Source organism: Delphinus delphis, chromosome 15 (genome assembly GCF_949987515.2).
Source record: "Delphinus delphis chromosome 15, mDelDel1.2, whole genome shotgun sequence".
Taxonomy (NCBI): domain Eukaryota; kingdom Metazoa; phylum Chordata; class Mammalia; order Artiodactyla; family Delphinidae; genus Delphinus; species Delphinus delphis.
The window spans coordinates 26,698,321-26,725,605 of NC_082697.1; the positions used below are offsets into that span (position 1 = coordinate 26,698,321).

Genomic DNA, 27,285 nt, shown 5'->3' on the forward strand with positions numbered 1-27,285 from the left:
TGGAGTTGAAGCTGAAAAGGTGCCTTGGGAAAAGTCAAGACTGAAGAGTAGGGCGGGTAGTGGGAGGAGGGATGGGGTAAAGCGTATATGAGGAAGCAGACACTGTGAGTAAATACAAGTGATTGGAGGGAAGACAGAGTTCTCTACTTTAAAACATAAACTTGTTCCTGAACTTGTCTTTTAAATCCAGATATCAAAGTATTGTGTGATCTATCACATTGCCTGCCTCACAGATCTCATTTTGTATCTCTCTTCCCTTGTACACCTTTAGCCACACAGCCATTCTTTCAGTTTCTGGAACACGCCACCCTTCCCTCAATGGCCTGAGCACATGCTGCTCTACCTGAAATACTCTTCTGCAAATCCCCTCCCAACTCTTTGCAAGCACGATTTCTCATCCGACAGATCACAGGTGAAATGCCACCTCCTCAGAGAGGGTTACACTCGTTACTCATGGAGATCCACCTCCCTCACGACCTCCCTCCCTTATTCTCAATCACTATACTCTTCATAGCCTTTACCACCATATGTAATTTGAATTTATTTCTTGTCTCATGTCTTTTTCTCCCACAGGTTGTAGACTCCATGATGGCAAAGACCATGTTTGTCTTATTTACCAACATGGTGCATGGCAAATTGTGGGTCATCAATAAATATCTGTTATATGATTAAATGAACAAATGAGTATATGTTTTATGGAGATCATGGTTCAGTAGATCTAAGACATGGTTAAAAAAATCCTGTTTCCCAACATTTTAGATGCAATTTTCAATGATATATTTCAGTATTATGTACATGTTCATTAATTTTGCTTCACTTTTTCCTAGTTTGAACCTACAGTCCAATGAACATCTGGTTGAGGCTAAGGACCCCTGAGTTTGGCATGCCTAATGATTTCCATTGTCCCAGTTGTATTAAGATTATGATTCCAATCTTTCATATCACTAGCATTAGCACTCTATTTTTTCTGTTTTCCATTAATTCAACCAATATTTATCGAATACCTACTATGTGCCAGGCATTATTCTAGCTACTGAGGATTCAGCAGTGGACAAAACAGACAAATTTCTGCTCTTATGGGGAAAATCCCTTACTGATTTGCCTCAATAGAGAATCATGGCTTCTCCCTTAAATTCACAAACCAAGAGGCCCTTGGCCGAAGTGGAGACTGGTCCCTTAGAGGAAGGAAGGACTCTGTAACAATGCTACAAGTATATACTGAAAATCTTCCTTCAGACTAAAGCACCTGTGGCCATCTACCAGGGTGATTTTATACCTTGGAAAGGCAGTGCTGTTTCTGAGTTGACACTAATAACTAGGGACCCAAAATGTCACGTGTCAAAATTGGAGGATGTATGGAGGTCAGATGATACATACATTTTTGGACCAAGAATATCTCACAATTGAACCATTGAATGCCCCTGAACCCTTTGGTGAGTCCACTCCTTTTCTGAATGTATAATTAGAACAGACATATTTTGTAGTTGGCAGAATTTCACATTGGCTCCCTGACCTATGGAGTGAGGGCTACTATTGTAGAAATGGACAAGTGGAAGCCACTGAAACTTTCCCTACATACTATAGTAGAGAACCAACAGCAATATTGTTTCCCTGAGGAATTGCAGAGATTAGAGCCACCATCAAACACTTGAAGATGCAAGGGTATTGATTCTTATCACATTCACATTTTATTTTTCCCATTTGCCCTGTGCAGAAGGTAGATGGAGCTCAGAAAATGACTGTGAAACATATCTATATATCTGTCTATATCTAGATATCTAGATCTATCTATCTATCATCTACCCGTCTATCATTTATCTATCTATCTAAACAAAAAATGATTTATTTGCAACATAGCTCAGTCCTCATCACTTCAATACAGCACAGGAGTAGAAAAGAGTCACACTGCAAGGATGATAGTTAACTAATTCAGATGGCAACTCTGCAGAGACAGAAGTGGTAAATACCCGGACTTCACTCTCTCCTCCAAAAATCTTGCTGAGATCACCCCACTCCTTAAACCAAATGGGAGGCCAGAGGCAGGAGATCCTATTCATGCAGTCCTTCCAGGGGGTCAGACAGCTGGGTGGAGAAAGGTGGGGAATGGAACTGGAAGAACTGGAGGGCAGAGGGAAGGGTCTCCCGGCCTTAGGAGTTGTGGCCCCTTCCTGTAGTTACTAACACCTGGATAACTTCAACTTCATTTTTGGCTTCAAGTGTTCCAACAAATGTGTGACCAATTTCCTGTATTAAATCCCTTTTTTGGAAATACCTACTCTGTTTTTTGTTTTCCTGACTGTACCCTATCTTTAGGTAAAATAAAATATTTATTTTAATGCTTGGGTCTTTGACAGATAACCGTAATGTATATTCAGTGTACCTTTATCACATTCTCATGGGGGGTAATAAACACAATAAAGAAAAAAATATGGTAGATACTGACACATACTGTGGAGAAATTCAAGCCCAAAAGAAGCAAGGGAGAGCAGTTTTTGAAGAAAAATTTAAAATAAGGTATTTAGGAGAAGGCTGCAGTGAGAAGGTGATATTTGAACAGAGACCCAAAAGATGTTAGAAAGAGTCATTCAGAGGATTGGGGATGAGAGTGCCAGTGAGAGGGAACAGCAACTGCAAAGGCTGTGAGTTGGTGAAATGGAGCAGGACCCTATGGTCCTTGCCCCCCATGTCCTCAGCCTGTCTTTTGTCTGTGGAAAAACTTTAGCCAAAGGATAAGCTTAATCAGAGAAGTGAGAAAATGCAGAAACAGTCCAACAAGGCTAGATAATAATAGTTTCGTCATTAAGCATCGTCAAGGACCTTTAGTTCCTCCTCAAGGGCTGTAGATAATATTCTGAGCCATATCCTGTGAGCTATCTTGAAAATACTGAAACCCCCCTGTTGCCAGCATCTGAAATAAAATAAACTTTCCTTTCCTCCAAGCTTGCTCTTTATTAGCTTTATTGGCTTTTGAGCGGCGAGCAGCCGGACCCCACTTATGGTTACATTTGGACGATGCCTGGTGCATCCGAGGAATAGCAAAGAGGCCAGGATGGCTTGAGTGGAGTGAACCAGTGGAAGAGTAATCGAAGATGAGGTCAGAGAAATAATGGAGTCCAGACTGCGGGGGTGCCTTGTAGGCTATTGTAAGGGCTCTGGCTATACTCTGTGTGAGATGAGAAATCACAGGAGGGTTTTGAGGAGAGGAGAGCCAGAATCACTCTGGTTGCTCTATTGAGAATAGACTGAATGTGGATAAAGGCAGAAGGAGGGAAATCAGTTGGAGGCCAATGTAACAATCCGGGTCAGAAATGATCGTGGTTTGGACCAGGGTAGTAGCAATGGAAGTGGTGAGAAATGGTTGAAGACTGGATGTGCAGTAAACTGCTATAATGTGACAAGTGGGGTTCCATAAATGTCAGCAGGTAAAATACGGGTCTCATCATTGAAATGAGGAGTGCCTGTGCAGCTAGCAGGCTGGAGTTCTCGTCCTGTGTGTGAGGTCCAAATTTGTCTTTGTGATAGCTGGCATATCAAGCCATCATGAGGCGGTGTGGCTTCAGTTTAAGTATTGATGGTGAGGATCCTGAGTGAGGGCAGCGGGGGAGTGGGGGGAGTGGAAGGGAAGGACTGGGTGAACCTTCCAGGATATCAGCAGTGATTCCAGGAGTCTTCCAGTTAGATGGTGCCCATTTACCAAATGGGCAATAGCTATCAGGGAAGATTGGGCTGAAGGAACACCGAAGATTTGGGGTTGATCTGTTGCCTGAAATGGGTTGTCTGCCATTTGTATCTATATTTGCAAAATAATTTTTAACTTGGGAAGTCCTCTAAGATCTAGCCCTTGTCCACCTCTTTGGTTTCATCACATACAGTTCAGTTACTCTATCTCTTTTTAAAAATATCTATTTTCCTTTAGCCTTTTTTTTCTCCTAAAAAACATTGTTTGTTTATTTACTTTATTGAGGTATAACTGACATATAATAAACTGTACTAATTTAAAGTGTGCAATTTGATGTTTTACCATACATGTGCACCCATATGAAACTATCACCAAAATCAAGATAATGGACATATCCATCATCCCCAAAAGTTTCCTTGTGCATCTTTGTAATCCCCTCTTAATACCACTCCCTGTTTCTCCTCCTCTTGCCCTGTTCTAGTACTGATGTACTTTCACTACATATTAACAGTTTCTAGAGTTTTTTACAAATGGAGTAATACAATATATGTTCATTTTTGTCTGTTTTCTTTCACTTGGCATAATTATTTGGAGAATCATCCATAATCATTCATGTTTTTCAGAGTTTCAATAGTTAATCGCTTTTATTGCTGAGTAGTATTCCACTATATGGATACACCACAATTTGTTTATCCATTCACTTGTCAATGGACGTTTGGATTTTTTCCAGTTTTTGGCTACCACAAATAAAGCTGCTGTGAACATTTACTTATAAGTCCTCGTGTAGACATGTTTTCATTTCTTCTAGGTAAATACCTAGGTGTGGAGTGGTTGGATCCTGTGGTGTATTAAACTTTTTGAGAAACTGCCCAATTGTTTCCAAAGGGGTTGTATTACCATTTTACATTCCCACCAGCAGTGTACAATAGCTTCAGCTGCCAACCCTTGTTCCTCATCAGCAATCATTACGGTCAATCGTTTTAGACACTCTGATATGTGTGTAGCAGTATTTTATTGTGATTTTAATGTGCATTTCTCTAATATCTATCTATTTTCTTGTGCCTATTTGTTACATGTGTAACTTTTTTGGTGAAGTGTCAGTTCAAATCTTTTGCTCATTTTGTTATCAGGTTGTTTTGTTTCTTTTTATTGAGTTTTGAGAGTTCTTTACGTATTCTGAAAAAATATTTTATAGGATATGTAATTTTCAAATATTTTACTTTCTAGGATTTTTAGCTGATTTAGTTTTTGCATTTTTTTCTGTTCATAACTTTTATCTTCTTTTAAAAAAGCTTGATTTTATTATATATTGAGAAAGCAAAATAACATTTTAAAAATATATAAAAGTATAAAAAGCAATAAGACAACAAACATCTCTATAACTACCATCCAGATAAAAAAATAGAATATTAGCATTACCTTTTGCAATTCCTATATTCTTAGAGTAACCATTATCCTATATTTGTGCTTTATTGAAATTTTTGTCATCTACGTCTATGTCCCTAATAAAATATTTGTTTATATGTGCACAATTTTGAACAGATTCTGGAAAAAATTTTGTTAGTTTTTTGACTGGAATTTCAATGAATTTAGGAAACAATTAGTGTAGAATTGACATCTTTAAGATACTGAGTTATCTAAGTTGTGAAATATTATGTCTCTATTAATTTAGGTTTTTTATAGTGTCTTTCAATAAGGGCTTCTAATTTTCTCCATTAAATTCCTGAACATGTTTTGTTTGAAACATTCACAGTTATCAGGAAGTACTTTTTCTTTTGGTTGTTAACAGTTTGATTATGCTATGCTATTTTGATTTTCTTTGTGTCTATTCTGCTTGGAGTTCCCTAAGTTTCTTGAGTCTGTGGATTAATGTCTTTCGACAATTTTGGAAAATTTTCAGCCATTATCTTTAAAAAATATTTCTTCCCCATTCTCTCTTTCTTTTTGTTCTGAGACTCCAACTATATATATGTTAGACCATTTGATATTGTCCCATAAGTTTCTCATGCTCTGTTCTAGTCTGCATTTCTTTTTTCTCTCTGTGCTTTGACTGTATTTCCTATTGATCTGTCTTTGAGTTACTGATTCTTTCTTCTACTATGTTCAGTCTGCTGTCAAGCGTAACCAATAAATCCGCAATTTTAGATTTTGTATTTTTCAGTTTAAAATGCCCAGTTTACTCTTAGAGATTCCATTTGTGATAGACTGATACACCAATGATCCCCAGTGAATCATGCCTGCAGTATTCATGTCCCTGTGCAGTTTTTTTTCCATATTGACCCTGGGTCACATGACTTATAAGAAAACATAATAACAGAAGTTTGATAAATGATGCATATTGGGGCTTACCCTCTTAGACCTAGCCATCATGTTAGAAGCCAAGGTTAACTTCCTTGAAATGCGGAGGCCACGCCACATGGAGAGAGATGTAGTTACATCAGTGACCCCAGATTAGAATATCAGAAGAACCACTTAATTAACACACATAATTCTGAGAAATAATGAATGGTTGTTATTTTAATCCACTGAGTTTTAGAGTGCTTTGTAATGCACTGATAGAAAACTGACACACTATTTTTCTGTGTATTGGTTTAAATTATCCTTTCAGTCAATCTTCTCCTCTAATTTCCTTGAAATATTTATAATGGTTATTTAAAGGTTGTCTGTTGTTTCTACAACTAAAGATATAAAGAAGGAAACACAATGAGATGGGTAGGAGGGGTGGAGTCAAGACCCATAGCCCCTGGGGTGGGCGATCCACCAATAGGAGGGTAATAACCACTGCAAGGTTCTCCCCAAGGAGCAAGGGATCTGAGTCTCGCATCAGGTTCCCCAGCCCAGCAGTCCTTCATCAGGAACATGAGCCCCCAGAATGTTTGGCTTTGAAGGCCAGTGGGGTTTACTTTTGGGACAGCCAGAGCACTGTGGGAAATAGAGACTCCAGTCTTAAAGTGTACACACAAAATCTCACACACTCTGGGACCTGTGGCAGAAGCAGTAATTTGAAAGGAGCCTGGGTCAGACCCACCTGCTGATCTGAGAGAGCCTCCTGGAGCTCACCCTGGGACACAGACACTGGTGGCAGCCATTTTTGTGAGTTAATCCTAGCATGTGGACACTGGTGCTGGCAAGTGTCATTTTGGAATCCTCCTTCTAGCTCATTAGTTCTTGGAGACCTGGCTCCACCTACTAGCCTTTTGGCACTAGTACTGGGACACCTCAGGTCACGCAACTGGCTGGGCAGGGACACAGCCCCACCCCAGCAGGCCTAACTGCCCTAAGGCTCCCTGAGCCCACAGCTGCCTTGGGACATGGCTGTGTCCATGGACCCAACCCTGCACACCAGTGCACTAGCACTAACCCTAGGACCCCAAGAGCCCTGTGGCCAGAGACCCTGGGATCCTGCTCCACTCACCAGTGGGTGGGCACTAACCCTAGGACCCCAGCCCTGGGACTCCCAGATCCTGCAGACAACAAAATGTTTTTAGTTTTTGTTGTGTTTCCACATAGGTAAAAGGAAAATTTTGGAATTTCAAAGCAGTGATTTATTAGATGATAACGAGGTTCCAGAGATTAATAATATAGCTAAAGATAGCTAATAAGAGTACCATAGAATTACTGAGAACAACCTGAGTGAATCTCTGAAAATGAACACATTTATACCTTAAGGTTCTATCTTAAAAAATTCTAAAAACGTAAGGATCCATACGCACACCTTTCATTAGCTGCCAGAATGGTGATGTTATTGTGTGTCATGTAGATTCCAGAAAATTTCACACTTGTGAGAAAGTGAGATAAAATGGCAAGTAATGTCTTATTATTATAATGAAAATAGTTTTGACTTAATGGACCATCTATAAGAGGACTTCCTGAGAACCACTGGATAGACTAACAGGCAAACATAGGGGTCAGCCAGAAGTGTTTATTGACAGAGATTGAGAATCCACTGTGGTCAGACTCAGCGTAGCTTCACCTGCCTTTTGATGACTTCAGGTTTCAAGGAACTTAAGCTTTCCATGGAAGGTTTTTTGGCTGGTACTTGGGCTTCACACAGCACATTTTATTATTTGTGCAGAAAACATAGACCCTTTCCTTCCTGAAACATTTCTGGCGGCATTTGCCGTGACGATTCCAGCATTTTCGGGTGCTACCTGACAAGAAAGAAGAACAGAGACAGTGTCAGTCCTAAGAAGAGGTAGATTCTGGATTTGAAATGTCTGTAAAAGGATTAGAACAGATGAGATAGAGGGTGCTCAGTTTCCTTTGACTCTGACCCTAGTCCTCTCTTTTATTCCCTTCTTCTCCCTTTCGAAAAATTGTGGTAAAATACAAATAACATAAAGTTTATCAGTTTAAGTATTTTAAAGCGTACAGTCCAGCGGCATTAATTACACTCACAATGTTGTGCAACCATCATCACCGTCTAGTTCCAGAACTTTTTAATCATCCCAAACAGAAACCCTGCACCCATTAAGCATTTTCATTTCTCCTCTTCTCATCCCTGAGCAACCACCAATATGCCCTCCTTGCTATAGACTTGCCTAATCTAGATATTTTATGCCAATGGAATCATATAATGTGCAGCATTTGGGGCCTGGCTTCTTTTTACTTAGCATAATATTTTCAGCATTCATCTGTACTGTTTTTATAATTAAAAAAATTGAAGCATAGTTGATTTACAATATTGTGTTAGTTTCAGGTGTACAGCACAGTGCTAGATATTCTTTTCAGATTCTTTTCCCTTATAGGTTATTACAAAATATTGAGTATAGGGCTTCCCTGGTGGCGCAGTGGTTGAGAGTCCGCCTGCCGATGCAGGGGATGCGGGTTCATGCCCCGGTCCGGGAAGATCCCACATGCCGCGGAGCGGCTAGGCCCGTGAGCCACGGCTGCTGAGCCTGCGCGTCTGGAGCCTGTGCTCCGCAACGGGAGAGGCCACAACAGTGAGAGGCCCGCGTACCGCAAAAAAAAAAAAAAAAAAAAAAAAAAAAAAAAAATATATATATATATATATATATATATATATATATATATATATATATATATATTGAGTATAGTTCCCTGTGCTATACTGTAGGTCCTTGTTGGTTATCTCTTTTTATATATAGTAGAGCATATATGTTATTCCCAACCTCCTAATTTATGTCTCTCCCCACTCTCCTTTCCCCTTTGGTAACCATAAGTTTTTTTTGGAAGTCTGTGAGTCTGTTTCTGTTTTGTAAATAAGTTCATTTGTATCATATTTTAGATTCCACGTATAAGTGATATTATATGATATTTGTCTTTCCCTATATGGCTTCACTTAGTATGATCATCTCCAGGTCCATCCATGTTGCTGCAGATGGAATTATTTCATTCTTTTTTATGGCTTAGTAGTATTTCATTGTGTATGTATATATATACACACACACACTATACATATATATATATTTGGCTGAAATTCCATCAGTTTCTTCATATCCTTATTCTTGTTTTGTTTTGTCTTTGCCAAGGCCTATCATCAAGAAGGTGGCTGTACTTACGTTTTTTCAGATGGCGGTAAAATACACATGACATAAAATTTATGTTAACTATCTTAAAGTGCACAGTTCCGTGGTATTAAATATGTTCATATTGTTGTGCAACCATCACCACCATCCATTCCCATAACTCTTTTCATCTTGTAAAACTGAAATTCTATTCGCATTAAACAATAACTCCCCATTCTCCCCTCCTCCTAGCCCCTGGCAACAGCCATCCATATTTTTTTTTTTTTTTTTTTTTTTTGCGGTAAGCGGGCCTCTCACTGTTGTGGCCTCTCCCGCTGCGGAGCACAGGCTCCGGATGCGCAGGCTCAGCGGCCATGGCTCACGGGTCCAGCCGCTCCGCGGCATGTGGGATCTTCCTGGACCAGGGCAGGAACCCGTGTCCCCTGCATCGGCAGGCGGACTCTCAACCACTGCGCCACCAGGGAAGCCCCCATATTGTTTTTGATACCTTTCCTGCCCCAGAATCTTGACTAACTGACAAACTCAAGACTTGCAAAAACAGCTCTCAAAAGAACTGCTCTGACAGTTTTGGGGATGGGATTGCACCAATGGCCTCAACCAAGAGGCACAAAAATCTGGAAGTTTCTCATTATTCCAAACACAAGTTTTGCAGCAAAGATGAAATCTACTACTTGGCCCAAACAAGAACATGCACCCCTCTCTTCTCTTTATTCTATCAAAACTCCAAGCTGCCCTGACTTGGGTCTTCAGCTGCTCCCTGATGTCCATCAGCTGAATAAAGTCTGTAACCTCTATCTGTGTCAGTGAAACTACTTTCTTTAGGCAGTTTGGTGCCGTGACTATTCTTTATTTCATTCATTTTGTGTTTATTATTTCCTTCTTTCTGTTGTAGGTTTAGACCAAGTTTTCTTTGAGATTATTTTTTTGACCAGTATGGGGGAGACTAGGGAAAATTCGTGTTTTAGAGGAAAACTTGGCTCAAATAGGGAAATTTTGCTCGCCAGGGGATGTTTGTCAATGAGATGTTCGGAGACGTTTTTAGTTGTCACAACTGGTGTGGGGTGCTACTGGCGATTAATGAGGGCGAAGGTTCTGCTAAATATCTTGCAATGCACAGGACAGCCACAATAAAGAACTGTCTAGCCCCAAAAGCCAACAGTGCCAAAATGTCAATCATTGCCAACCGTGTCGGAAGTCCCTGGTCTAGACAGGTCACAGACTTCAGAGTTATCTGATTCTGATTACGTGGGAGTTTTACATCTCTATGAGCTCTTGATTCATGATTGTAATGCAAAAATAATTATTTCCTATATATTCAAGTAAATTCTGTTCCAGAGGGGTTCAATTGACTCCCTCCCTTCCTCTGCCCCATGGGGGAAAAAAGAACCAGTTTCTGTCTTGTAAATTCATTTCAAGAATCCCTTACTCCACTAATACCTTTATGCTTTTTAAAATTTTTCTAAAAAATATTTTAGTAGAGTATAGTTGAGTTATAATGTTGTGTTAGTTTCAGGTGTACAGTAAAGTGATTCAGTTATACCTATACATATATTCATTCTTTTTCGGATTCTTTTCTCATATAGGTTATCATAGAATACTGAGTAGAGTTCCCTGTGTTATACAGTAGGTCCTTGTTGGTTATCTATTATATATAGTAGTGTGTGTATACCTTTATGCTTTAAACCAGTTACAAAATCTGCCTTGTTCTCTCATTATGAGTTAAATAAAATCTTTAACATGTGTTCATTTTTATATCTGTATGAGAATCATTAGTTTACTTTAAAAAATTATCTTTTACAACTTCTCTGGAACCTTGAGCAAACTATCATCACAAGCACCAGATCCTGAAAAAATAAACTGTGAGAAATCTGGGGTTTTACTTCAGTCAGATGGATTATGGAGACTAAGATGGCTGTGGGGTATTTCTCAACTGCCTGAAACGAAGCTTGGTAAAAAGTTTGACCCATCACACTCTTTAAGTTCCTTTAAAACTTAAAAGCTACTCTAAGACAATATTGGTATGGAACTTTTAATTTGACAGTGGGGATTGCTCCAGGAACTGTCCCACCTATTGAAACCCCCAAAGTCTGGATTTGAAAGCTCCACCACATGTAAACTGGGAGATATTGAGCAAGTGACTTCCCTTCACAGAGCTTCATTTTTCTCTTTTGAAAACAAAAGACATAATAGCACCGATCTTAGAGAGCTGTATGTAGTAAATAAGATATTATAAAATCCGCTAGCATTAAAGATTTCAGAAGTGCAGTGACAGATATAATTAGGAATTAAAGAAAATTCTTTTCAGAAAAAAGTCTAACTTGAAAGGGATACAAAAGCAAATAATCTCAACGGACAATATTTTAAGAGAAATAGAAGAGAAAAAAGAGAAAAAATGTAAAAATTTTAAAAAAGAAATGGGATATCTTCTTCAGGCTGAGATGGAGTGACAGGAGCCATATTGATTTTCCTGCTTTAAACAACAAGATAATTGGACAAAATGTATAGGAAACAATGATTTTCAAACATGATCCCGGAGAGAAGGGAAACAAACAAGATGAGCCCTCTGGTTGCACCAGTTTACGGACTAGAAGCAGTTTCTGGGCTGTAGTGCAGGAAGAGGAATTCAAACAAGCTCTGGTGATCTTACTGAATGGAGGATATAGAAATTGAGGTTCGAGGAGTTCAAGGAGGTCAAGTCAGCTAGAATCTGTGGGTCACAGAATCAAAGAAGAGGGGGCTATACACAGACAGAGAGAGACACACACACAAAGGGGGCGTACTACAGAGCTCTGCAGAGCACTCCTCTAGTCTTTAGGTATTATCTGTGCAAGTGTAAGAGGAAACTACCAAAGGCCTAGGAAAGAACCACCAAAAAGAAGTAGGCAAAACAATTCCCAGCGATCACACAGGGCTGGGAATATCTTGTGTCCCCACCTGCCTGAGTGGAAAGACCTTGTAAAATCTTCAGCACGGTGGGGCTAAATTACCCCTAGATTAAAGGATGTCACATACCCATCCTAAAAAGATTAAATGCCAATCTTGAAAGGATTCATCTGATTCCAACTAACTTACTGCATACCAGAACAAAAACCAATACTCTTTAAAGGAAAAAAAAAAATTCCAGTAACCAAAAGTATAAAATCCACAGTGCAAAGAATCCAAATAATTTTCCAGGCATTAAAAAAAAAAAAAAAAAAAAAGCAGGAAAGTATGAACGACAACCGGGATAAAATCAATCAACAGATCCAGAAATGACAAAGATTATGGAACTAGCAGACAAGAATGATGAAACGACTATTATAAATACACTTCATAAGCTCAAGAAGATTGAGGAAAACATGAACATTATGAGGAGAGAAATAAAGATGTAAAAACTTCACATGAAAATATTTGGCAGATATATACTACTGTATGTAAACTAGATAAACAACAAGAACCTACTGTACAGCACAGGGAATTATATTCAATATCTTGTAATAATCTATAATGGAAATAATCTGAAAAGTTACCTATATAGTCATATATATAAAACTGAATCACTTTGCTATACACTTGAAGCATTGCAAATCAACTATACTTCAATAAAAAATATTGGAAAAAAAAGAAGAAAAATTTTCTAGTTTATCCAATGGTAAATTTGTTCAAATGATACCTATAAGTAGTAAAAATCAGACAAACAAAACTGAAATAAACCCCTAAATGATTAAAAAAACTTGAGATGAAACATTAAATATTAAATGAAAAACATACTTAGTGATGTTAACAATAGAGTACACACTGCAGAAGTAAAGATAAATGAACTTGAAGACATAGCAACAGAAACTATCCAAAAGGAAGTAGAGAGAAAAAATATTGAGAAAAAAAAACCCAAAACAGAACATCAGTGACCCATGGGACAATAATAAGCAGTATAATTTACATACAATCAAATTACCAAAAGGAGAGGAAAGGGGAGGGACAGAAACTTTTCTTTTTTTTTTTTAATTTTTGAATTTTATTTTATTCATTTTTTTATACAGCAGGTTCTTATTAGTCATCAATTTTACACACATCAGTGTATACATGTCAATCCCAATTGCCCAATTCATCACACCACCACCCCCAGCCCTCTGCCACTTTCCCTGCTTGGTGTCCATACGTTTGTTCTCTATATCTGTGTCTCAATTTCTGCCCTGCAAACCGGTTCATCTGTACCATTTTTCTAGGTTCCACATATGTGAGTTAATATACAATATTTGTTTTTCTCTTTCTGACTTACTTCACTCTGTATGACAGTCTCTAGATCCAACCACGTCTCTACAAACGACCCAATTTCATTCCTTTTTATGGCTGAGTGATATTCCATTGTATATATGTACCACATTTTCTTTATCCATTAGTCTGTCAATGGCATTTAGGTTGCTTCCATGTCCTGGCTACTGTAAATAGTGCTGCAATGAACATTGGGGTGCATGTGTCTTTTTGGGTTTTTTTAGTGTGTGTGTGGTACGTAGGCCTCTCACTGTTGTGGCCTCTCCCATTGCGGAGCACAGGCTCTGGACGCGCAGGCTCAGCGGTCATGGCTCATAGGCCCAGCCGCTCTGCGGCATGTGGGATCTTCCTAGACCAGGGCACGAATCCGTGTCCCTTGCATTGGCAGGCGGACTCCCAACCACTATGCCACCAGGGAAGCCCTGCACGTGTCTTTTTGAATTATGGTTTTCTCTGGGTATATGCCCAGTAGTGGCATTGCTGGATCATATGGTAATTTTATTTTTAGTTTTTTAAGGAACCTCCATACTGTTCTCCATAGTGGCTGTATCAATTTACATTCCCACCGACAGTGCAAGAGGGTTCCCTTTTCTCCACACCCTCTCCAGCATTTGTTGTTTGTAGATTTTCTGATGACACCCATTCTAACTGGTGTGAGGTGGTACCTCATTGTAGTTTTGATTTGCATTTCTCTACTAATTAGTGATGTTGAGCAGCTTTTTATGTGCTTCTTGACCACCTGTGTGTCTTCTTTGGAGAAATGTCTATTTAGGTTTTCTGCCCATTTTTGGATTGGGTTGTTTGTTTTTTTAATAGTGAGCTGCATGAGCTGTTTATATATTTTGGAGATTAATCCTTTGTCTGTTGATTGGTTTGCAAATATTTTCTCCCATTCTGAGGCAGAAACAGTTTTTAAAGAAATACTGGTTGAAAAGTTTCAAGTTTGATGAAAATTATAAACCCATAGAATCCAGAACCTCAGTGAACCCCAAGCAGAATAAAATCTAAAGAAAACCATGCGGGCTTCCCTGGTGGCGCAGTGGTTGGGAGTCCGCCTGCCGATGCAGGGGACACGGGTTCGTGCCCTGGTCCGGGAAGATCCCACATGCCGCGGAGCAGCTGGGCCCGTGAGTCATGGCCGCTGAGCCTGCGCGTCCGGAGCCTGTGCTCCGCGACGGGAGAGGCCACAGCAGTGGGAGGCCCGCGTACCGCATTAAAAAAAAAAAAAAGAAAAGAAAGAAAGCTATGCAAAGCCATAACATAATCAAACTTTTGAAAATCACGTTAAAAATCTTAAAACCAGCTAGAGGAAAAGACACATTAAGTACGTGGGAAAAACGGTAACAATAATAGAAGACTTCTTATCAGAAACCATACACAAGAAGACAGTAGAAAGATATCTTTAAAACAACAAAAGGAAAAAAGACAATCCAGAATTCTTTACACAGCAAAAGTCCTCCCCAAATGGAGAAATAGACTTTCAGATTTTTAAAAACTAAGAAGATTTGAAGAGTAATGTCAGCAACATTACTACTCTCCTCCTACAAAAACACCAATTTGGCAACCATCCAAACATGAAGATATAAAACTTAGAGCAACCATTAAAAAAAAAGAGGTATAACTATTAAGGCAATACTGGATACAGATTGGAATCATAAAGAGTCAAGTAATCTGAAAGAGGGGAAGCAAAGAAGATAAAGTGAACAAAGAAAGGATAGGCAGATAGAAAACAAATAGACGGTAGGTTAAATGCAACCATATTGATAATTATATTAAGCATAAATGATCTGCACATCTCAATTAAAAGGCAGAAATTGTCAGATTGGATGAAAAAGCAAGACCTAATCACATGCTGTCTATAAGAAATTCATTCTAAATGTAGAGACATAGCTATATTAAAAGTAAAAAGATAAAAAAATACCATGAAATCACTAATCAAAGGAAAGCTGCAGTATTATTAACATATTAGCTATGCTAATATTTAAAAAGTAGATTTCAGAACCAACTAAATTACTAAGTATAAACAGGTCATTTCATGATGACAGTCTCAATTTATCAAAAAGACATATTAATCCTAAATCAAATACACCAAAAAACAGAGCTTGAAAATACATGAAACAAAAAGCTGAAAGAACTGAAAGGAGAAATAGACAATTTCACAATTATAATTTCAGATTTCAACATTCCTTTCTCAACAATTGATAGAACAAGTTAATAGAAGATATAGAATACTTGAACTAATGAGTTTATCAACTAACTTAATAGATATTTACAGAACACTCCAAGTGCTCACAGAATATTCACCAAGATATACCATTGGTGGTATATCTCAAGATATACCAAGATATATTATTGGTGGTATATCTCAAGATATACCAAGATATACCATGTATTCTGGGTAATACAGGATCTCAATAAAAATGGAAGGATTGAAGTCTTACAAAGGTGATGTCTGTCCACAATAGAGTTAAACTAAAAATTAATAATAGATATGCACCTGGAAAATCCCTAAATACTAGAAAATTGAACAATGTACTGGTAAATAACTAATGGGTAAAAGAGAAATCAGAAGAGAAATTCGAGAAGTTTGAATTGACTAAAATTAAAAGTACAATACATAAAAATATTTGTGGAACCAAGATAAAGTAGTAATTAGAGGGAGAGTTATACTTTAAAAAGCGTATTTTAGATAGAATGGTCTTAAATCAATGATCAATACTTATATCTTAAGAAGTGAGAAAAATAAGAGCAAGTGATACCTCATTGTAGTTTTTTTTTTTTTTACATCTTTATTGGAGTATAATTGCTTTACAATGGTGTGTTAGTTTCTGCTTTATAACAAAGTGAATCAGTTATACATAAACATATGTTCCCATATCTCTTCCCTCTTGCGTCTCTCTCCCTCCCACCCTCCCTATCCCACCCACCTAGGTGGTCACAAACCACCAAGCTTATCTCCCTGTGCTATGCGGCTGCTTCCCACTAGCTATCTATTTTACGTTTGGTAGTGTATATATGTCCATGCCACTCTCTCACTTTGTCACAGATTACCCTTCCCCCTCCCCATATCCTCAAGTCCATTCTCTAGTAGGTCTGTGTCTTTATTTCTGTCTTACCCCTAGGTTCTTCATGACATTTTTTTCCCTTAAATTCCATATATATGTGTTAGCATATGGTATTGGTTTTTCTCTTTCTGACTTACTTCACTCTGTATGACAGACTCTAAGTCCATCCACCTCACTACAAATATCTCAATTTCGTTTCTTTTTATGGCTGAGTAATATTCCATTGCATATATGTGCCACATCTTCCTTATCCATTCATCTGTCGATGGACATTTAGGTTGATTCCATGTTCTGGTTATTGTAAATAGAGCTGCAATGAACACTTTGGTACATGACTCTTCTTGAATTATGGTTTTCTCAGGGTATATGCCAAGTAGTGGGATTGCTGGGTTGTATGGTAGTTCTTTTTTAGTTTTTTAAGGAATGTCCATACTGTTCTCCATAGTGGCTATATCAATTTACATTCCCAACAACAGTGTAGGAGTGTTCCCTTTTCTCCACACCCTCTCTAGCATTTATTATTTCTAGACTTTTTTTTTTTTTTTTTTTTGCGGTACACGGGCCTCTCACTGTTGTGGCCTCTCCCATTGCGGGGCACAGGCTCCAGACGCGCAGGCTCAGCGGCCATGGCTCACGGGCCCAGCCGCTCCGCGGCATGTGGGATCCTCCCGGACCGGGGCACGAACCCGTGTCCCCTGCATCGGCAGGCGGACTCTCAACCGCTGCGCCACCAGGGAAGCCCTCTAGACTTTTTAATGATGGTAATTCTGACCAGTTTGAGGTGGTACCTCGTTAGAGTTTTGATTTGCATTTCTCTAATAATTAGTGATGTTGAGCATCTTTTCATGTCCCTACTGGCCATCTGTATGTCTTCTTTGGAGAATTGTCTGTTAAGGTCTTATGCCCATTTTTTTATTGGGCATATACCCAGACAAAACTATAATTCAAAAAGATACATGCACCCCTCTGTTCATAGCAGCACTATTCACAATAGCCAAAACATGGAAACAACCTAAATGTCCATCGACAGATGAATGGATAAAGAAAATGTGCTACATATATACAGTGGAATACTACTCAGCCATAAAAAAGAATGAAGTAATGCCATTTGCATCAACATGGATACAACTAGAGATTATCATACTAAGTGAAGTGAGTCAGAAAGAGAAAGACAAATACCATATGATATCACTTATATGTGGAATCTAAAATATGGCACAAATGAACCAATCTACAAAACAGAAACAGACTCATAGACATAGAGAACAGACTTGTGGTTGTCAAGGGAGGGGGTGGTGGGGGAGGGATGGACTAGGAGTGTGGGATTAGTAGATGCAAACTATTATATACAGTATGGATAAACAACAAGGTCCTACTGTATAGCACTGGGAACTATATTCAATATCCTGTGATAAACAATAATGGGAAAGAATATAAAAAAGAGAATGTCTGTATGTGTATAACTGAGTCACTTTCCTGTAGAGCGGAGATTGGCACAACATTGTAAATCAACTCTACTTCAATAAAAAAGACTGTATTTCAATACACTAGCAACAAACAACTGAACCTTTAAAAATATCATTTACAACAGCTTAAAAATACATAACAGTGATGAATTTAACAAAATATATGTGTATTAGTTTCATATCGTATTGCTGCTGTAGCAAAATTACCACAAACTTAGTGCCTTAAAACAACACAAATTTATTGTTTCACTGGGCTAAAGTCAAGGTGCCAGCAGGGCTGGTTCCTTCTGGAGACTCTTAGGGCAGAAGCTATTTTCTTCCCCTTTTCACTTTCTAACAACTACCTGTAATTCTTTGCTTATAACCACTTCCTTACATTACTACAACCATTGTCTTATCTTCTCCTCCACAATCTGATCTCCTGCTGCCCTCTTATTAGGTCTCTTGTGATTACATTGAGTCCACCCAGAAAACCCAAGATAATCTCCCCATCTCAAGACACATGCAAAATCTCTTTTACCATGTAAGGTAACATATTCATGGGTTTTGGGGATTAGGACTTGGACATCTCTGGGGAGTCATTATTCAGCCTACTACAATATGCAAAATATAAAAACCACAAAACATTTCAGAGAAAGAAAGGAAGACATAAAGAAATCGAGAGAGATACCATGTTCATGGATTCAAAGACTTAATTTTGATAAGATCTCAATTCTCCTTAAATTGATCAATGCAGTCCCAAGAATATTTCCAGCAGGCTATTTTGTAGAATTGAAAAGCTGATTCTAAAATTTATATGAAAATGCAATTGACCTAAAACAGATAAAACAATCTGAAAAAGAATGAAGTTGGAAGACTCACAGTACCTGATTTTAAGGTTTACTGCAAAGTCATAGTAACCAAGACAATGTGGTATTGGCATAAGAATAGACATGTAGGTCAGTGGAATGGCAGAAAGAGTCCATAAACAAATCCCAACCTATATGCTCAACTGATTTTCAACAAAGGTGCCAAGGTAATTCAAAGGGGGAAAAGGAAATTCTTTTCATTAAATGATGCCGCACATCCATATGTAAATAAGTGAAACTCAACCCTTACCCCACACTGTACACAAAATGAATCATGGACCTAAAATGTAAGAGCTAAAACAATAGAACATCTGGAAGAAACCATAGGAGAAAATGTTTCTGACCTTGTGTCAAGCAAGATTTTTTTTAGATAAGATACAAAAACATGAGCCACAAAAGAAAAAATGAACACATTGGACTTCTTCAAAACTAAAAGTTCTTACCTTTCAAAAGACACTGTTAAGTAAATCAAAAGGTAATTTACAGTCTGGAAGAAAATATTTACAAAGCATACATCTTTTAAAAAATGTTTATCTAGAATATGTAGAACACACAACTCAACAAAAAACCTGATTAAAAGTGGACACTACAACAAAGAAGACATATACATGGCAAATAAGCACATCAAAGTGTGTTTAATATGATTAGTCATTAAGTATTTTAGCCATCAGTAAAACAACAGTTAAAACTACATACCCACTAGAATGGCTAAAATTAAAAGACAGACAATACCATGTGTTGACAATGATGTGAAGCAACTGTAAATCTCTTATTGCGAATGGGAATGCAAAATAGTATAGCCACTTTGGAAAACAGTTTGCAGTTTTTTATAAATTTTATCATAGCCTTATCATACAACCCAGCAACTCCACCCTTAGGTATTTACTCTAGAGAAATGAAAACTTCATTGGACCATTCATAGTAGCTCTATTTATAATAGCTAAAAACTGGAAACTGCTCAAATATCTAACAGCTAGTTAATTGATAAACAAATTGTGGTATGTATTCATACAATGGAATACTACTCAGCAACACAGGGTAACAAGATATCGATACATGAACAACATGGATGAATTGCAAAAGCATTATGCTAAGTTAAAGAATCCAGGCACAAAAGCCATTCTGTTGTTTAATTCTAAGAAGCCAAACTAAAGTGACACAATGTAGATTAGTCATAGCTGGTGGCTGGGGGACTGGGGAGGCGACTGCAAAGGGGCATGAGAGATCTTTTTGGGGTAACGGAAGTGTATTATACTACAACTGTGGTAGTGGCTACCTGGATGTATACATTTGTTGAAACTCATGTTGTATACTTAAAATGTGGACATTTAGGGCTTCCCTGGTGGTGCAGTTGTTGAGAATCTGCCTGCCAATGCAGGGGACATGGGGTCAAGCCCTGGTCCGGGAAGATCCCACATGACGCGGAGCTACTAAGCCCGTGCGCCACAACTACCGAGCCTGCACTCTAGAGCCCGTGAGCCACAACTACTGGAGCCTGCGTGCATAGAGCCCGTGCTCCAACAAGAGAGGCCACCACAATGAGAAGCCCACGCCCCACAACAGAGTGGCCCCCGCTTGCCGCAACTAGGAAAAGCGCGCGCGCAGCCAAAAATAAATAAATAAAATAAATAAATTTTTAAAAATGTGGACATTTAATCTTATGTAAATGATAACTCAATAAAACTGGTGAAAAAGAAATGATAAGGAAAAAATTCGATAGAAGGTGAGAAAAATCGATAGAAGGTGACAAATACTGAGGATAGGGAAAGGAGATTCAACAGAGACAAGGTGAGGCCTTGAGAAAGAAAATCAGAGCAAGATGTCAGAAAAAATACTACAAACTATAATTCAAGAAAACCTTCTTCAAATAAAAGATGACTTGAAAATGCCGAAGAAGTACACAGTATATCTGAGAATATTGGTGCGGAAGAAAGAACATACAGAAGTAATATGGAATATTTAAGTACAAATCCTGAAGTCCTCACTTTGAATAGGAATTATCAATATGAAATCATGAGGTATTTCACATATATTCAATGTGTTGACTTTCTCACCTGCTCTGAAAAGATATAGAAAGAAGGGCTAATTTAGTAGCATTAATGTCTCTAGCATCTAGATCACAGTTTTTAAATACCATTTTCCTACTTAAAAAATTAGGGCTTTTTGAAGAAATGGCTAATTCAAGGTCTGGTGCAGGAGTTGTACAAGATAAGCCCAGAATATCTTGTCACACCAGATAACCAGTTGTGTACCAGTGAAACTGCTTTTGTAAATTAATAAAAGGACGAAGTGCTAAGAAACCCTGTTTTCTCAAACCACACTTATCAGAATCTTTGTATCTGAAATCATATCGGCAAGGCTGGAACGTTACATTTTTCCCTGAGGAATCAAGTCTTTTTATACAGAAGAACAACCTTGATTTCAGAGCCAGGGACAGAGTGTCAGAGAAAGAGTTTGGGGATATAAAATTCCACATCTCTCTTAATTTTGTACTTCCGATGGAAATGGGACCTAGAACAGATGTTAACCTCTTTACACACCATCCTATGGCCCTTGAAGTCTACCAAACTCTGCTTCATTTACATTTTATCTAAAACTCTGCTATTCTCCTTAGTCCTATAATAACCTTATTTGTTCCTTCATTTGGTGAGATGTTCCACAGTTCCTTTGGTGTGTATCTTCCTTTGCTTCAGTAAGTTAATATGCTTAACTTTGTCAGACCGCAGGTGTGTCCTCGTGGTGTTTATAAGATGGACTTTATCACAAGGAAACTACCAAAGACTAACAGGGGTATGTAAAATAAGGCTTAGGCTTCCACTGGCTGAGTTTCAGTAAGAATAAAGACTGCAGTGGGGACTTCCCTGGGGGCGCAGAGGTTAAGAATCTGCCTGCCAATGCAGGGGACACGGTTCGATCCCTGGTCCGGGAAGACAAATAAGCCCGTGCGCCAGAACTACTGAGCCTGCATGCCACAACTACTGAAGCCCACGTACCTAGAGCCCGTGCTTCGCAACAAGAGAAGCCACCGCAACGAGAAGTCCACGAACCACAACACAGTGGCCCCCGCTCGCCGCAACTAGAAAAAGCCCGCGTTTAGCAATGAAGACCCAAAGCAGCCAAAAATAAAATAAAATAAAAAACTTATGAAAAAAAGACTGCAATGAATGAAAAGTCATCAAATATATTTAAATCTATGAGTTTATGATGATATTAAAAACTATTTTGTCACATTTGGTGGATGATAGGAAAAGAAATCATTGTCTTGCAGATTCATATGTAAAGAAAAATCGCCAAGCATTTATTCTGTCTTTCTTACATGAACTGTACTGCTGCATAACCAAATAGTAGATGATGAGGAGTGTCTTTATTATATTAGTATTCCAGCTAACTAGTGAAAATCACATAATAGAATATCACCGTTTTGCAATAGGCAAAGAATTAACGCATCTCAGCTTTGAGCATTAATTTGTCACTGAAAGAGAGATAACAAACATATTATTTGCCTTCTGATGAAAAAGGCAAATGCCATCCCCCAACGTTTTGCCAAAAAGCCTAGAACTTGAGCCTGATCAAACCTCTGGATCCAGTCACCAATTTGCAGGAAATACAGAGGTCCGAGGAACACGTTGAATTCACTTTGAATATGCGGTTAGCAAAATCTGTACTGTGGGAAACTATGGGTCAAATGACCCAACAGATAAATTATAGAGACAAGAAAGGGAAGAAGATATAACCAGTAAATTAAAACACTAAAAATCTTAAGAAATATTAGATTTTAAAAGTGAGCATGGCAAAAATAGGGTTTCTAGGGATGCAGCCCTGGCAATGAAACTATAAAGATGAGCAAATAGTTGATCGCTATAAAAGTCAGGATAGTACTTAATTTGGGGAGAGAGACAGTTGTGATGGGGCATAGGTGGAGGGGTTTTTGAGGTGACTGTCAATGTTCTGTTTATTGACCTGGATGGTGTTACAAGGGTGTGCGCTTTATAACAGTTCATTAAGCTGCACATTTGTTTTATGTGGTTTTCAGTATCTGTAATTGTGTTTTATTTTACAAAAAAGGTAAGAAAAAAATCCCCACCATTTAACAATGAAATCTCAATTTTTTTTTTTTTTTTTTTTTGCGGTACGCAGGCCTCTCACTGTTGTGGCCTCTCCCGTTGCGGAGCACAGGCTCCGGACGCGCAGGCTCAGCGGCCATGGCTCACGGGCCCAGCCGCTCCGCGGCATGTGGGATCTTCCCGGACCGGGGCACGAACCCGTGTCCCATGCATCGGCAGGCGGACTCTCAACCACTGTGCCACCAGGGAAGTCCACAAGATAATACTTTTAAGAACTGAAATTTATCTAGAAAGGTCAGGGATTTCCAAATTTCAAAGAGCTCCTTTATATATTATTAGCTGAGCCTGGTAGATTCAGATAATACCACCTCACCATAAGCCACGGGAGGCAAAGGCTTGAGGGTCCGGCCAAAGAAACTTCCATTTAATATCCTTTACCATCACCACACCCAATAGGAAGTAGAGGGAAATACTCTCCCTAGGGGAAACTGGAGTGCTTAAATCCACTTCCTGCAGCAGCAGCAGGAGGAGGCCTTAGAGCTCCACCAGAGCCCACACCTTGCCTCTGCCAGCCAGGATGACGATGGACCCACCAGCAAGCTAGAGACAGAGGCCTTCCTCCCCTCCCCCACTAAGGCCTGCTGGTCGACCTGAACATCTAGGAAGCAGAGATAAGTAATGTGAGAAGGACAGGGGCAAAAGAATCTCTTGCTACATACACCCAGATTGGTCTGGAGAAACTGCCAGAGAAGAGGGCATTTACCTTTTGCCCTCAGACTGCAGCCCAGGAAAATTGCTAACAGCATCGGCACAGCACATTATGGTGCCACCTGGAGGGGGTTTTAGAAATGGCTGAGGGAAGTGGCTGAGCTTCTCCCTCTCCTCTCCTGTGGCATAAAATAGACCCAGAAGGTCCCCAAGTTCCCTTGTGTCTCTAGTGAAGACAGGAAAACCAGTGATGATCTGCGAGCCTGAGAGACCCGTCAGGAGTAGATCCCTATGCAGAAGGCAGTGGGAGGGGCTGTGTGTGAACAGCCTAAACCTAGGGATCGGATGGAAGATTTGGCTGAGATGAAGGGCTGAGTCAGTGGGGCTCTCGACAGGACCAAGAGGTTTCATCAGTCACGGGATCACACACAATGAGGGACATCGTCCTAGAAGTCAGTGAAGGTCCAGCGCCGAGCCCTACCTCCTCACGCTCCTGCCCCAGGATCTTTGCACTTCACGTTCCCTCCAGCTTGAATGTTCTTCTCCACAAATCCACATGGATCACCCCTTATTCTCCCTCAGGTCACAGTGACCCATTCCATGAGCACCCCTTTAAAACAGCAAATCCACACCCCCCAGGTATTTGCTATCCCCTTTCTCACCTATTCTGCTCATTATACTCACCACCTGACATTTTGTATGTTTCAGTTATTTAAAAATTTTTTCTGTTTCTCTCAGTAGAATGTAAACTCCGAGAGGCTGAAGACTTTGCTTACCTTGCTTTGTTCTGATATGTTCACTGTGCTACCTCCTGCACCTATCAGAGTGCCTAGAACATGAAATCCATTCAATCATGTTTACTGAATGAACCAATAAATTAAATCATGACGTATCAAGTTACCTTCTCCTGAACCCAGGGGCTATCCTGGGAAGGAGCAGGGGAGCAGAAGGAGAAGTGCTCAAAGACTGAGTATTTATTCAAAAGAGACTGAATTAACTTGAAATGGTTTTAAACCAGGACTGATGAATATTTATTTAACTGCTGAGTTTAGGCACAGTTCCTAAGTGCCCTCCACCAACCCTCCCCCTAAACTGTCCCATCAGCCGGATGGAAGTTCCTGGGAAAATTTAGATGAGTTATATAAAATGAAGAAGTTACACTTGTTTTTGCATACCCAAATTTCAGTGTGTTCAATGTTGTGCCCCCAAACTGATATTACTATATACACGCCTTTGTTGCAGCAGACTGAGAAGTGAGGAAATTGCAGCTCTGAGCCGCTGAGCTGCTTGCTGGAGGTCACAGAGTTAGAAAATGGTTGAGCAGTTTCTAACCTGGGTTCTAAGGCTTTCCTGTCTATCCCCAGCTGAGTGGTGTTTCAGGCATTTGCCACAGGCAAAATACAAGGGTTGAGGTGAGGAAATGCACACCTTCCGACCCTGTGGACAGGTGAGCTCAAAGCCTTGGCTGGGCAGAAATTTCTGCCAGGTGAGCAAGAGGGGCCAGGTAGGTATGCTAGAGTTGGTGGAATGGGCAAGTCTGACCATGGCCCCCCTCTGCTTCAGCCTTCCCATGGCTCCCCCACCTGGCATTCAAGGCTCATCAAGACCTGGACATTGAGTGCTTCCTCAGCCTTACCCCTTGCCGCACCCTTAACCCACCCCTCCGTTCTGTGCCAGCTCACTGAAGGCACAGTGCTCTCTCCCACATCCGGACTTTTGCATTAGAGGATTTCTGCCCGGGACACCCTTCCTACTTCCACCTCTTCTCCTTCCCCTTCTAATTTCTAACCACTTTTCAGGACTCAAGAGTATCCCTCCGGGAGGACTCTCTTGGCCCTCAGCCAGGGCTGGTCCCTCCCATGTGCACCCCAGGACCCTAGATCCCCTCTATCACAGCTCACGGCACTCTGGGTTGTAAATGCTATTTCATCCCCCCTGCCCGTGGGATTCCGTGACCAGGTCTCACTCTCCACACCTCCCCCTCCCCTGAAGAGGTCCAGGTTACCTGGAGTGAGCTGGGACAAGAGGAGCAGTGCGGCCAGAGTCAGCAAAAGGAGCTTCATGGCTGGAAGTGGCCTAGTGAAGCTGCAAGTCCAATGCGATGGCAAAGCTAATGGGGGAGAGCTCTGGCCTCTCTGGCTCCCGTTCCCTTGGTCCAACCGGAACAGATGTCACCCGCACGTGCCCTCAGCCGCCCGTGGGTACAGCCCCCGCGCCCCCTGAGCCCCACAGAGTGCAGCCACACGTCCTGAAGTGGCACGCTTTCTTTTCTTCATTTAGGTCAAGCAACAAGGTCCGACCTCCAACCAAGGGATCACAAGGGGGCGCCACGCACACGGAGTCCGGAAGGTCCGGAAAAACTTCGCCGAGAAGGTGGCACTGAACAGCGCTTTGAGGAATAAATACAAAAACGCCAGGCAGATGAGACTAAATGGTGTTCCAGGCAAAGGAAAGTCTGTACAAAGGCTTCTGTTGGTGTTGAATATGAGAAGTATGATGTAACTGGGGCGAAAACCGGCAGGAGAACGGTAGTAAGAGATGAAGCTCCCCTGACCAGCCTGGCTGTGCCGTCTCAGAAGTACTAGCAGCCACAGCCCCCTGTCATCTGAGGGCTACCCATGGGGTCAGGCCTTCTGGACGCCAGGCTGTGCCCCTTCCTCGGAGGTCCAAGAACCAGCTATTGGGGGGGGGTCCCTCCTCTGAACTCTTAGGTTTTGAATATCCGTTCTCTTCCCTCAATTCCTGCAGCCTGAGGGTGCTAGCTGCATTCTGTGGTTACTAATATCTGTTTCCTCAGGGTCCTCTTTTTGCTGTTTCTGCCTTCCGACAACAGTGTCACCAATTCCCTATATTAAATATCCTACGTGGCTTCCGTTTCCTGATTGGACCCTATTTGATACAGAGGTCAAGGGTATAAAATCATATATAGGGCTTACAAGACAAAATAACATTGAAAACCATTTCTGTAAGGGCAGAAAACAGATTGAGGAGGTTGAAGACTGAAAGGTAGAAAGAGAGAAGTGTAAACAACTCTTTCTAAAAGCTTTACAATGAAGAGGAGACAGTAGCTAGGAAGGGACTCAGTGCCTAAGGCCTGGAAATCCATGACTGTCGTTCACTTCTGTTAAGGAGGCTCATTTTTTCAAACATAATTAAGGCTCAATCAGGGAAGCAGCAGAACTGCTATCAGCATTATGGAACAAGGAATTTATTATAAGGATGAGATTCTATTCAATGGTGGGAGGAGCTGGGAAAGTAAAGATCTTTCTGGGTGGTAGTGGGGTCACTGAAGGAGCTGGTGTAGAAGTCCGTGAAAGGTTGTTTGCTCTTCAAAACTACTGCCTGTTTGAGTTCATAGAGAAGTGTTTAGTGGAGGGTCTGGGGACTGGTCGCTTGGTCAACAGGGCTGACAGTTGGGAAGGAGAGTAGACATGCAGCAGAGAACAGCAAGGATAGACTGAAACCCGTAGACACCCCTCACCACCTCTAACCAATGACAACCTTCAGAGCACAAGGTTGCTGCTTCGTGTCCACCTCCCCAATCTCTTGCAAAAAAAAAAAAAAAAAAAGAAAGAAAGAAAAAGAAAAGAGTTTGTGGCAAAGCTTAACTCAATTCCATACAGGGAAAGGAATTGTAAAATGTAATTTCATCCTAGCTTGGGCTGTCTGAGTACCCGTCAGGCTGTGCTACAAAAACATCACCAAATGCATATGT

At 40.2% G+C, this 27,285-nt stretch overlaps 1 protein-coding gene across 1 annotated transcript; it reads right to left on the reverse strand.

Annotated features, from left to right (window-relative positions):
* Positions 1-7,596: 7,596 nt before the first annotated feature.
* On the reverse strand, positions 7,597-25,693 carry LOC132438573 (beta-defensin 36-like). Its single transcript, XM_060032806.1, has 2 exons — positions 25,576-25,693; positions 7,597-7,830 (listed from the first exon to the last, which is right to left on the reverse strand). Exons 1-2 carry the CDS (start codon positions 25,631-25,633, stop codon positions 7,685-7,687), a joined length of 204 nt encoding a protein of 67 aa, XP_059888789.1. The 5' UTR covers positions 25,634-25,693; the 3' UTR covers positions 7,597-7,684.
* Positions 25,694-27,285: the final 1,592 nt, after the last annotated feature.

Excerpts from the sequence above, each read along its gene's own strand:
- LOC132438573 (XM_060032806.1), bottom strand. The coding sequence starts at position 25,633 with ATGAAGCTCCTTTTGCTGACTCTGGCCGCACTGCTCCTCTTGTCCCAG. Across the intron at positions 7,831-25,575 it reads CTTGTCCCAGCTCACTCCAG|GTAGCACCCGAAAATGCTGG; the intron begins GTAACCTGGACC and ends CTTTCTTGTCAG.